The 13165-nt window shown below is 38.8% G+C and overlaps 1 protein-coding gene across 1 annotated transcript; it reads right to left on the bottom strand.

Annotated features, from left to right (window-relative positions):
* Window positions 1-220: 220 nt before the first annotated feature.
* On the bottom strand, window positions 221-11111 carry LOC114456313 (transforming growth factor-beta receptor-associated protein 1). Its single transcript, XM_028437976.1, has 11 exons — window positions 10220-11111; window positions 9888-10082; window positions 7220-7374; window positions 5498-5580; window positions 4230-4577; window positions 3280-3337; window positions 3057-3200; window positions 2797-2931; window positions 2560-2716; window positions 554-975; window positions 221-452 (listed from the first exon to the last, which is right to left on the bottom strand). The coding sequence occupies exons 1-11, from the start codon at window positions 10899-10901 to the stop codon at window positions 309-311; spliced, it is 2523 nt and encodes an 840-aa protein (XP_028293777.1). The 5' UTR covers window positions 10902-11111; the 3' UTR covers window positions 221-308.
* Window positions 11112-13165: the final 2054 nt, after the last annotated feature.

The following is a 13165-nucleotide window of genomic DNA, read 5'->3' as shown; positions in this document are numbered from 1 at the left end:
AATATACAGCAGCAAGTCACATTTTGCCTGCTCATCAGGTTGACCACACGTGGTTTCCTTGTTTAGCAAAAAGTAAAAAAAAAAGCAAAAAAACTGATCAGTCAAGGAAATGCCATCCTGGAAAATGCTCTGCAGGCATTCTTTCTTTTCTTTTTTTTCACTTTTCAATTGCCAGTTATTTACACAATGTCTTTACTTTCATCTAATTTCAGAACATGCCTCCTCCGAAGATTGTAAGTTGTAGAGTTTGCCTAAGATGACACACTTAGAAAGTTTTCATGATAAAAAAAGACAAAGTTTATTGATGATTAAAATCCAGAGCTTCCTGTACAGCAGACATGCATGAGCTCCCCTTGCAGGTTGGAAGCAAACGGTGGTTCTGTGAGTCCTTTTGTGCAAACACTGCATGTTTGGTCCTTGTTCATTCTGCACATTGTTTTGGAGGCCTGGATCTGCAGAGAACCAAAAGTCATCAAGGCTCATGAAAAGAAGACCAACAAACATGCAATCAACATTAGTGACACTCCAGAATAACATAAAATATATTACTCACCCAAATAACCTTGTGCCTGAAAAGCTCAGCTTGGGCCAAAGCTTTCTCTAACTTCACCATCTGCCTCCTGTGGAAAGTGCCCCGAAGAGAACTGACAATAAACGGTGAAACCAGCTGAACTGACCAAGAATCAGGTAGAAGCTGCATCATGTCCTCCAGAGGGAACACCTGGAGGTGTTTGTTCAGCAGATCTATGGTTGTGCCTGTGAGTTCCTCAGAGTTCAGATAGATTTTAAGCAGAGTGAGCAGCAGGGCCTGCCTGAAGCTTGAGTCGCGGCCCTGTGAGGCCCTGTCGCAGTATACCTCTGCACCCTCAGGGTCCCGCGCTTCATCAACCAGCAACTGAAGGGCCTCAGAGTGTTTACCAGACCTTCCAAGGACAATGGCTTTCTCTGAGTGCAGAGATGTAGACTTAAGACTTTCTGTGAAAAGAAAACTTACTTAGACATGGACAAATTTATTTATCTCAAAGGGAAATTCAGTTGGATGCAGTCCACCAAGCCATACATACATTTAAAATAGCAGACAAAGACAGTACAAGTACATTGACAGAGATGCTCATTGCCACATCAGTTTTTAACCACCATGTAGTTCAGCATCCACAGGGGAGAAAAATAGATAATACAAATCTAACAGTCCATGAGACTCCTGTCCAGGTTTAACAGCCTGATGGCAGAAGGTATAAAAAACTTTGGGTAACATTTTACTTGAAGTTTAATACATAAGGCTGACATTACACTGTCATTAGCATGAATAAGGTGTCATGAAGGCACATTAGGCTGTCAGTAAGTGTTGTTCGCTAAAATATTACACACCACTAAAAGGGGACCACTTTAGAGCTATGTTGGCATTCTTTGTGATAGGTGGAGGGATCTAGTGGGGTTAGGTAGGGTTAGGGGCATTGATTATTTTTTGTAGATGAAACCTCTGAACGGTTCCAGACCATGCGGGCCTGCTCATGTTACTCTGTTCCATACACCATTCATCAAAGAGTATTTGAAGGTGTATCAGTGTTGGAGGTGTCTGAAGCTGCGTTTTCATTACTCTTGGAAATGCGCAAAATCTAAATAGTGCATTAAAAACTGGTACTGGAACTGAATTTAAAAAAAAACACTCAAATATCGCAATTTTTTTTTTACGCTTTCATGAGGAGGTTTTTCAGAAGTTTCGATACTGAAATGTGTCGCAAAAGCGCCATGGAAACACTTTTTCTGCCAATACGCTTCACAGGACGCGACGTACCTGGTCACATGACCACTTGCAGGAGTGGGTAGACTGGATGCAGTCAGCCACCTCTGAGCCTGTTAGGGTTAGGGATAGGGTTCGGGTTAGGGGTTGGTAGGGTTAGGGGTTGGTAGGGTTAGGGTTAGGGGTTAGTAGGGTCAGGAGTTGGCAGGGATAGGATTAGGAGCTGGTAGGGTTAGGGTTAAGGGTTGGTAGGGATTAGGGTTAGGGTTAGGTAAGGTTAAGTAGGGTTTGGAGTTAGGGTAACGAAGGGTTAGGGTAAAGAACGACACTTAATGACAGCCTTCATGACACCTTATTCATGCTAATGACAGGTGTTATGTCATAGTAATGACAGCGTAATGTCAGCCTTTTGTATGAAACTTCAAGTGTTACCCACCGGTGCTATTGGTTTGGTTACCGAAGTACACGTACTGTATGTAGCATATAGGGTTAGGGTTAGGGTTAGGTTATAACACAATATCGCAACAATATTTAGGGTTGGGTTAGCATTTGGTTTAGGGGAAGGTTTAGTCTTAGTCACGTGACCTAAACTGGCCAAATAGGGGCGCTTCATACAGATAGAATGTTGGTATATTAATAACGCAACCGTACGGATAGCCACTGCATTTTAACAATGCTGTGGAGACTATTTTTGTCTTTAACAGAAAGAATGTAATAACCATCACACAAAAGAACATTTCAAAAGACTTTTACCAAAACATTTAACCACTTAATTTGTCGATGAGTTTTTGTTATTCAGTGAAAAGTCATTTACACACCGTACACTGTGGAGACGTTATAATGTTTGGACTCCCACAGCAGCTGCTGTAACTTTCCTCTGGTCTCTCTCACACCTGAACCAGTTCCCGTTCCTCCTTCCTCACTCAGTGAGTGGCTGACATATGCCAGGGCCAGACTGCTGTGGTGTCTCTCCTCCTAAGGACATACATTATGTATCACACATTGGATAAAAGACTGAACACATCAGATTTAGTTGCTCTGGCTGCTGCACCCACCTTACTGTTTAACTTGTAAATTAGGAACTCCAGATACAAAAGCAGAGCTTGTGGGAACGTCTCCAAGACAACGAGGACATCATCTACCTCGAACTGATCATCTGGTGGACGCTTGGTGAAAATGTGCACGCCTATCTTTGAGGAATAAAGAATATTTTCTTATAAGTGAGTCAGTCCTATTGACCTGCTCTGCCCTCTGCAGTTTACAGTGAGAAACTTTTCTTTTAAAAAAACCAACAATAAAATTAAAAATAAATCACCTTCTGATTTGTCTGCACAGTCCATTCTGCAAACGTCCACACCATCTCGCTGTTTCTCAGCTGACTGAGTGTCCTCACTATGTGCCCATAAGCATCTGAGCAGGTAGGATCTTCATTGATGCCATCTGTGACACTCATCCAAGTCTGGAAAAATAAAACATTCTGTAAGACAGTACTGTTACACAAACACCATCCATTCTGCGAGAGTGTTTTGAAATTATACCTTTATTGCATCGTCCAACATGCCATTACTTTCATAGAGAGAACCTAAGGCAAAATATCTGGAAAAGGAAAAGTGAGACATTAAGAAATGTAAAAATAAGAAATTAATGGAAACATATGAGAAATATGGTTATAAAACAAATTCAAGTAGTTGTGTCAGGTTTAGGGAAGGTCTTAAAACCAATAATTTACTCTAAAGCCATTGAATGTATATGCATGCACTGTATGTGTAACCTATTTTGTAATTGTCACGGTAATCTTTTTTTTTTACATGTTTTTTTTTTTTTTAAATCCTACTTTTTTCAGAAAATATTTTGTATTTGATATATTTTTTCAAGTTATTTAGTGTAATTTATTGTATTTTAATATTTGAATAAATTCAAATTGATTCATATGTGCATACCAGGTAAGAAGGTTATTATCCTGTCATTCTGTGTGTATCTGTTACCGTGTGTTGTTAACTGAATGGACATGAGTTGACCACTTTATGTTGAGAGTTGATCAAACTAGAGGATAAACATGTACAATTTGTGTGTTCTCATTTGTTTTTCACTGTATAGTGATTAGAACATATGCATTCATTGTTTGGTTTTTAATTTTTTTGATGATGATTCTGTCATGAAGTTTGAGACAAAGAAAAAAATAATAAAGAATACATGTCGTAACTCCTTGTATAAGTGTATCTAAATTCTATCCTGTTGTTTGACTGATTTTAATGAGCTCAATAAACAGCTGAGAGTCAGACTCTAGTCTAGACTATAAAAGTTTAGTATAATGAAGTTTAAGGTTTTAAAAAAAAACATTTTATTGTTAGATATTTATGGATTATGTTGTGTTTTATGATCTGGCAACCTATATGAAGACTTGCACTGTGTTACTTCATTTACATTTGATGACATTTTACTGTGTTTGTGCTTGTTTGGGGTAAATAATAGACTTTCTCTGGATTACCTGCTGTTTTCCTCCAAAACAGGAACACAGTGATCAATGCAGCAGTCATTGGAAGAAGCCACGAGCTCCTGAAGCATCTCTGTATCCATCAGTGTCACATACAGCCTCAGGAGGGCGCTGTCCACATCTTTATTGCACTTCAGAGCCTGCTGGGTCCCTCTAACTGCTCTGAGGAACTCTCCCAGGAAGGCCAGGTAATGATTGGATGACTTTGTGCCTTGGTTACAGAGCACCTGGAGGCCCCTGCTCTTGTTCACTTGATCAAGGCCAGATTGAAAATCCTCACAGAGACACAGCTTCACATCAGGGTAGAGGCAGATGATTTCTCTGGGGTCCAGCTCACCTTTACTGTCCAAGTAGGTAACAAGTATTGACGTTTGTAAAGGCATCCAGAGAATATTGAGCAGAATTCTACTGCTATTAGGTAATGGGGCACAATGATTGTAAAGTTGCACATGCTAAAATAAACAACGTTTTGCAACATTTAGCAACAAACCAAGTTTAGAAAACATGTGTGAATTTTTGTGACCAGATTTATAGTGATATTTGTGAAATTTGTGATCTTTCTTTTCTCGTAAAAATATGTCAATGTTAAATCTAAATGTTAAATATCAAATCTAAATCTAAATGTTAAATATCAAATCTAAATCTAAATGTTAAATGTTCAATCTAAATGTCACGGGTGGAACTGAATATTTAGCTAATAAGCAAATTCACCGGTTTAGCTTCACCCGTGACATTTATATTGAACATTTAGATTTAGATTAAACATTTAGATTTAGAGTAAACATTTAGATTTAGATTAAACATTTAGATTTAGATTAAACGTTTCATATTTAAATTTAACATTTATATTTAAATTTAACATTCATATTTAGATTTAACATTTATATTTACATTTTACATTTATTTAAATTTTATATTTATATTTATATTCAACCGTTATATTTAGAATTGATATTTATAGTTAATATTTAACATTTCCATTTAACATTTCCATTTAACATTTCCATTTCCATTTACCTTTACATTTACATTTACATTTACTATTTACATTTAACATTTACATTACATTTTCAGGAGAAAAAAAAATCCATCATAAATTTCACAAATATAGCTGTGGTTTTTTGCTAACTGTTGCAAAAGTTGCTGTTCATTTTAGGATGTGCAACTATACAATTGGCGCTCCATATTAGGGGTGCTGTTTGCTGAGATTTACATAGTGTTGTTAGAATGGAGAATGTGTTTGGGAAAGCTTTTACTCTCACATGAATAGATCTCTGGCCTCTGAAAACTCCCCCTGGTAAAAATGGGCAAATCCAGCCAGGCAAGCAATGGCCTTCTGCAACTCCTGCCAGTTTGGAGAGAAAATATATGTTATTTTGTTGCAGACGCACACTGATGCAGCCATTTGTGAGTTGAAACAAGTGAGGCAGAAGGGTTCCAGACTGGAAGACAAAAACCTTCTACATGGTAATTCTAACCTGTTAACTGACCTGTCATATATAGATGACTGTAAATGTCACACACACCATCTGCTGCTATCAGCTGCATTTATTCAGCTGGGATACACACCTACGACAAACTCCCTCTAATGTAATCACTCCGCAGCTTGACATCCTGAGACAATCTGTTCTGTTCTGCAGAGTTTTCAGATCTGATGCTTTGATGCAATGCCAGGTTGAGTTTGTAATGCATGAGTGTGATCTTCATGCATCAGTAGTGAGCATGCAGAGTCAATTTAAATAGTGGGAATCAGGGCTGGGGTTAATTACATTTTCCAATTACAATTAGAATGGTAAATGTTATTTTCCTCCTGATTGTCAAATACAATTAAATTCACAATTATTAAAGTTCAATAACAAATAATCGCAATTACTGAGCCTTTAATAACTAAGCTCATAAAATGTAACCTTCCTTTTTTTCTGTTAGTAAAGCCCTAGATTAATTCATGTTTTTTTAAATGGTGAAATGATCCTTAAGGTAACTAACATGTTGATTTGAAGCATATTTTAATAATGGTTTACGACAGAGGCCTATGTGTAAACCATAGAACTGTAACATGGTTCCTCATTACATTGTAAATGTAAAGGTTTTTATTGAACGTTTAATTACAATTGCAAAGCCAATAATCTGAACTCAATTACAAATACAATTCAACTACGATTACAACAGCAACGTATTTCTTCAATTCCAATTCCAATTATAATTATGCCATAATTGTAATTAATTACCAATTGCGTGGTTACAATTATAATTGAGCCTAACCCTGACGTTGACCGACATTTCTTTCAATTGTAAATAATATTACAAATATTATTTTCCTCCTGATTGTCAAATACAATTAAATTTGCAGTTGTTAAAGTTCAATTACAATTAATCACAATAGCCCCATCATTTCCCTCTTGTGTTAGCTTTCTGTTAGCATCTCTAATGATAACGGGTCAGTTTTGACCCATGTCTTAAATCAGCTGTAAAATATACTTTTTCATTTTTTGGTTTCCTTGTTAGGCTTTCTTATCCATGAAAATAACGGTATTAATATTTTTGGTGTGGGCGTCTGAGCCTTTGTTCTGTCAGTAAACCCCTCGATTTATATATATTTTTTTAAATAGTAAAATGATCCTGAAGAGAACTGACAGGCAGTAGGAACAGTTGATTTTAATGATTGTTACTATGTGTAAGCCACAGAACTGTGACATGGTCAGGTTTACGTTTCATTAAATTGCAAATGACAGTTTTTATAGAATGTCCATACCAATTACAATTACAAAGTACATTATCTGAACTCAATTACAATTATAATTCCGTCATAATTGCAATTAATTATCAATTACACGTTCACATTTATAAATGACCCCAACGCTGGTGGGAATTCACAGCATCCAAGACCAGCCGCAGAGGGAATTAGAAAAGAGACATTTCAAAGTCATACATAGCTGATGTACTGTAACTCTGCCCTGCAGTGTGTCTTTAAATCTATTTTTCACCTTGTAAGAGTCAAGTGGACGATGGCTTTGAACTCCATCCAGCAGCATTAAAGCTTCCTCAAGCCTCTCGTGTCCTACAAGTGAGTGGATCTGCTCCTCGAGCGGCACCAAGGCCAGGCTGAAAATGTCTCTCTCTGTGAACACTAACACACCATCTGAGGAGAGATATGCAGTCATTTTTCCTGCAACACATTGTGCGGAATAGCTGGCTTGGTTTCAACATCCTAATAAATAGTAATTTGACATGTTTGGTATTTTAGAGCAGGGGTTCTCAAATAGGAGTACGTCTACCCCAAGGGGTACGTGAAGGCACTACGGGGGTACTTAAGACAGAGACAGTGGAAAATGAACAGATTAAGTGTCAGTTTTGGTCTCACACCAGGTGTGTGATGACTGAAAATGATAAAAACTATAGAAATAAATCTATAGTACCGTTCGCGGTGACGTCATCAGGACACTTGGCCTCGTAACTCGTCCCCCATTTTGAGAGGTGCCAACAAACAAGCTAGAAACTTACACTCGACTCTGGTGAAGAAAACGCCGTGTCTTACGATTATAGACTGGGATTAGGTCCCCTAGAAAGACTGAAGTATGAAAAGAAGCTCTCCATGCTCGATTTGAAGTGTTGTCCGTACCAAATTCCTCAGGGTTCGTGGAAAGACAACTGGGTGGCCTGATTTGGAGTGGCCGGCTATTTACGAGTACCTGGTCGAGACTCCTGGTGTGTTCACAAAAGAGAAAATGCAAACGTACAAAAGTCTTGAGGCATACATCTTTTTTGAGGCAAGACTAAAAGCCATTGTCATTCACTGCCATTGACACATATATAAGTAATTTCAAATCGAGTTCCGTCGGTGTTGACTGTTCTCAAAGCTTGTGCCCATTTCCAACAAGAAAAAACGATACCTTCTGGCCTTGCAGCGAGTGGCTGCCATATCCAAAAGCAGCGCACCTTTTAGCCATGATAAACGTTGTACGGGGTCTCAAAAAGGTAGAGAAATGTGAGAGTTCGTGTGTCGCTTTCAGTAGTAGTAACTATTTAGTTGTTGGCACACCTCAAAATGGCGGGGCGAGTTACTAGGTCAAATGTCCCGGATGTGTGACGTCACGCAAATCTATCTATTCTACTTCCACGTGGCGTGCGTCAGCAGACAATAACAAAACGGATAAGCCAGTGTCAGTGGCCATTCCTTTCACGGGCCTGATCCCTTCAACGCACGCACGTAGACTACGTCACTTCCATTACTCGCAATCCTTACGACAGAGCTCCTGGGACGTGATATGTGAATGTAAACCGACCGTATGACGTTTGTTAAATATTTTGATAGTACACATGTAAATATGTGACTGTTTTTGTGGTGTTTTAATTGTTAATAACAAAAAGCCTAAACCAGCGCAAGACGATATATACAAAAACGGATCAAAACACAATACAATACAAAACAGAAAAATAAAATAAGACCCAAAATAAATTGGATTTCACTCAAAATATACATTTCTAATTGTTTTTAAATAGCAGGGTTTCAACCTTTTAAAAAGGACACAAACTGCTGTAAAATAGGCCGACCGGATATAGACGCGTTTCGCGCATGTTTTGAAAGGATCCGAATGGATCAGGCCATAAAAAGATTGGGCACTGACAGCCAGTGAGTGAGAAATGAATCAATCCACCTTTTGGGTCCAGCGTGTGGAAACACTTTGACTTTTAGCACAGAGATATTCTAAAGGAGTCATTCACTGTGTCGACTCCACTACCAGGCCCTTCTGACAGCGTTCAATGCAACAGTGTTGGTTGGAGTTTACTTAAATAAAATGTGAATACGTTTGCCATTAAATAGTGTTTACTTGTTTATGTTCATAATTAATGTATAGATGACTCCCTTATAGCTGATATCCGAAGTTTCTGAGAAATCTATGTTTATGTATGATTCTTTTGAAATGCGAATAAATACCTAACTAGTCTTTTACTATGGTCTACTGACGGTGGTCATTCATATACATTAATGTATATACTTCGTCCTATAGATCTCCATACAAATGGAAATGATTGCTGAGTGCGCACAACCAATAGGCTTTGACTTCCTGTTTTTGAGACTGTCAGTCAAAGTGAATGCGGAACTGTGCACGGAAACAAGGCCGCGCGTCACAACAGCAAACAGGTAAATATGAGTTTGGCTCTTACCTGACCCATAGATATATATCAATGCAACCCAAAGCAACCTTGTTATGTTCCGTGATGCGCGTGGAGAAAAGTAGAGGCGTGGCTTCTGGTAGATTGTGAGAGGCAGTGGGAGGAAGTGAGGCTGTTTAGGGCGGGACATCGAGACGTCCTCTCAGAAACTCCGGATTGCAGCTTTAAGAAACCTAACCTGCACTGTACAGTATTCAGGTATTTATTTCAGTCACACTGGTTGAATTATTATTTTTGCTAAAAAGTCACTGAATCGTTTTGGGTTGAATCGTTCTAAATGAACCAATATCGTCTTTGAATCGAATCAGCAACAGCGAATCCTGATTTGAATCAAGTAGTTGCTTAAACGAATCGTTACACCCCTATTTTCTAAGCAGAATGTTGCAGTCTGACAAAAGGGGGTACTTGGATTCAGAAATAAGAGAAAGGGGATACTTGAGCCAAAAAACTTTGAGAACCACTGCTTTAGAGGTTTACCTGGTGTGGAAATCAATCCTTTTGCACCCATCACGCTCACTGACTGTTTCTGCTTTTGATCTAAAACGCTGTAGACTGACAGCGTTTGAGGCTGCAGGATTAAAACGTAAGGGAAACACGCTGTGGCTGCCAGCACGTCCTGAAGACACAGCAGGGGGGGTCGCTGGCAGATCCCTGTCTTCAACACAAACATGCCTGAGGGATGAGAGGATGAGGAAGATAGATCTTGTCAAAAACAAATATCCTTAGGCTACATGGGTTTAGGGGGTTATGATTGATATGAACTTGCTTTTGCACAGCAGGCTGCAGGGCATTCTGGCTGCAGCTCTTACCTAAATTCTCCGGGCCGTGCAGAAGGAACTCCCCTTGCTCTACTGAGGTCACGACGATGTGTTGCCTGCTGTGGCTGTGAGGGAAAAGCTCCTCGCTGTTTCCAGTCTGTAGATCACAGAGCAGATACCTGTCGCTGGTGGCCACACACAGGCTTGTACCATCCACTGCGAAAGCCAAAGGACTTTGTTGCATTGTGACTTCCTTTAGAACCTCCCAACTCTCCACTCCAACCCGGTGGATCCGGATTAGCTTCCTGGAGCTGGAGGACGTCACCATCTCCACACGCAATGCTTGGTCTAAGGCGTTGTATACTTCAAACAGAGACACTTGCTGGATCTTCTTCAGAGCCGGAACAGGTTCCAGGGACAACATGTTGAGGGCAGTAATGCTTCGGTCCCACAGAACCAGTAGATAGTTGTAGAGTGGGACTGTTCTCAGTTGAGTTATCGGGCTACTTGAGCCCAGTTTTCGAGCCATTCCTTCTCTAGTTCTTCTCTGGCCAGCACTCAGGGTTCCATTAGTGCTGATGGTAAGAATAAGGTGTTGGACTGTTGCATCTCGGCTCCCTGTATAGATATTTCGCTCATAACACTCTATACACTGGATGCTGGTTCTGCTCTTTTCTTTTGAATCTGCTGGTTTTTCATAAATGTGTGTCTGACTAAAAGCTCTAAAATACATAATAAAATTGAGAAAATAACCTCAAAGATATAAAAAAATATGGCAAAAAGTCACCAGCATGCACAGCAGTCGATACTTTAACACAATATTTTTTGCAAAAAGACTGCATCAATACATTTACCTAAATCAGATACTGCTCTCTCCTGTGAAATCTGTTTGAGACGCCGCGAGCTCTCTGCAGCCAAGCCTTCCTGTAACTCCTGCACTAGAAACCAGTTTATGAAGTGTGAAGTGCTTTAGCCTCCACAGTGTGACCATATATCCTAACAGGAAGTCTATGTCAGCACTTTACAGGGGTCATCCTGCCATGTGAGCACACTTGCACAATTTACTCAGCTCCTACAATTTTCACTTCCTCTTTATTCCACAATATTATGTTTTTTGTTTGTACTATGGCAAAAAACAAAAGGGAGTTTGGTCAAAGGGTAAAATGCAAATGGCAGTGGAGATCCGTATGGTTACCGTATCAATATAGCGAAATTCTGTCCGTACGCAGGCAGCCTATTTGGCCAGTTTAGATCACGTGCTAGGTCAGTCATTGGTCAGTTTAGGTCGCGTGACTAAGACTAAACCTTACCCTAAACCTAACCCTAAAAAGTGGGTTATAACCAGTGTTGGGAACGTTATTTTAAAAAAGTAATTAGTTATAGTTACTACTTGATCCAAAAAGTAACTGAGTTAGTAATTGAATTACTCTATAATAAAAGTAACTAATTACTAAGGAAAGTAACTATTTGCGTTACTGTTAAAAGAAAAAAAAAAGTTGCTACATGTCAAAGAATTCAGATTTTTTTTAATTGCGTGTGCACGTGTGCACATGTGTAAAAACACTGGCTCTGATTGGCTACCATGAAACATGACGCCACCTTAGCCAATCATAATCGCTCACCTTGTTTTTAACCCACCTCCTCACTACAGCTGCGTATGAAGCCAGGGATGCTTTCTGATAACAGTTCATTCAATCAATGCAGGTAACGCACCGCATTAAACGTTCAGTAACGTTAACGGCGTTGTAACAGCTTAAAAAGTAATTCATTAGATTACCTCGTTACTGAAAAAAAAAACGCTGTTATTTTAAACGCCGGTTATAACCTAAACCTAATCCTAACCCTAATCCTAAAATGCTACGTACGTGTACTTCTGTAACCGTACCAATAGCACCAGGGGTTGTCGGTACGGCAACCGTACAAATAGACACTTTCTATACAAATAGAGGTGCTGATCGGACTAAATTTGGTAGCAGTGTGAGCTTCCACAGCCAAGATTGTTCAAGGATTGACTAGACTCATAAAAGATCAACATTTTACATTCACGTTATGGTCGTATATGTCAAATTGAACTTTGGTGCGTTAAAGAATCTCTTTGTCACGTCTGAGTGGCAAAACTGAAGCCAAGTATCTCATGATGAAGGAGAGAAGGACATTTTGAAGGTCTTTAATAGAGCTAAGGCATTCTCCATTCAGGACACAAAAAACAATTTGTCACTATTTCACTTCCTTTGTGTAACTACACTGTAAATGTATCAAAGCATGAGCACACACTAGACACATGCTTACTGGGGCAACATAGTCAGTGGCACTTAAAATAAGATGATAAAACGTGTCATTGTGTTCGCATTATTTCAGGGGATGCTACTTTTTAATTATAAGTGCAAGTGATAGTTAAGCTTTGTTTTGTTTTCATTGCACACAAATCACCAACTTTTAACTTCCTGTTGTTATAAAAAGCTTATATTTGCTCAAAATGGCAATCATGAAGTAAACACAAGATAAACATAACATTAGAGCTGCATGTCTTAGGGAATAGCCACACGTTACAGCTACACACAGGGAGTTTTGCTTACAATATTATCTATAGTAGCACCTTCGGGAATAAGGTGTATGAAATCATGCACAATCCCTTAACATAAATGATTACTTGGGACAAAAGATCATTTTTTTTATGGTGATTACTTTCCAAGTTCATTATAACAAAGAGCTGGTACAAAATGATCAGTTTACAAACAAGTGTTTATCTTTCAGAGATAACATCTCACACAAATGTTATTTGGTGTTAAATTGATTAAATGTGTAATGACTGAGCAACGTCCGGGAAACATCAAATTACACCACATTGATACTAATATCCCTCATAGTTGGGACTAAAGTAACACCATGAAATACACGGTATAGTTTTTAAAAATGACTTGTTTATAGTAAAAACAACAACAATGTCCTGCTAATAAGCCAAGCACTTTCTCAATAATGATAATATTAATAATAATA

Source organism: Gouania willdenowi, chromosome 22 (genome assembly GCF_900634775.1).
Source record: "Gouania willdenowi chromosome 22, fGouWil2.1, whole genome shotgun sequence".
NCBI classification, from domain to species: Eukaryota; Metazoa; Chordata; class Actinopteri; order Blenniiformes; family Gobiesocidae; genus Gouania; species Gouania willdenowi.
Note: the sequence above shows the minus strand (reverse complement) of the source record. Positions and strands in the feature narration are given on the sequence as shown.

Bases quoted from the DNA above. Each gene is read 5' to 3' on its own strand.
- LOC114456313 (XM_028437976.1), bottom strand. From the start codon at position 10,901: ATGTATTTTAGAGCTTTTAGTCAGACACACATTTATGAAAAACCAGCA. The intron at 10,083-10,219 runs GTAAGAGCTGCA...CTCATCCCTCAG, and splicing joins GCACGGCCCGGAGAATTTAG to GCATGTTTGTGTTGAAGACA. The intron at 7,375-9,887 runs GTAAACCTCTAA...ATCTCTCCTCAG, and splicing joins AGGATTGATTTCCACACCAG to ATGGTGTGTTAGTGTTCACA.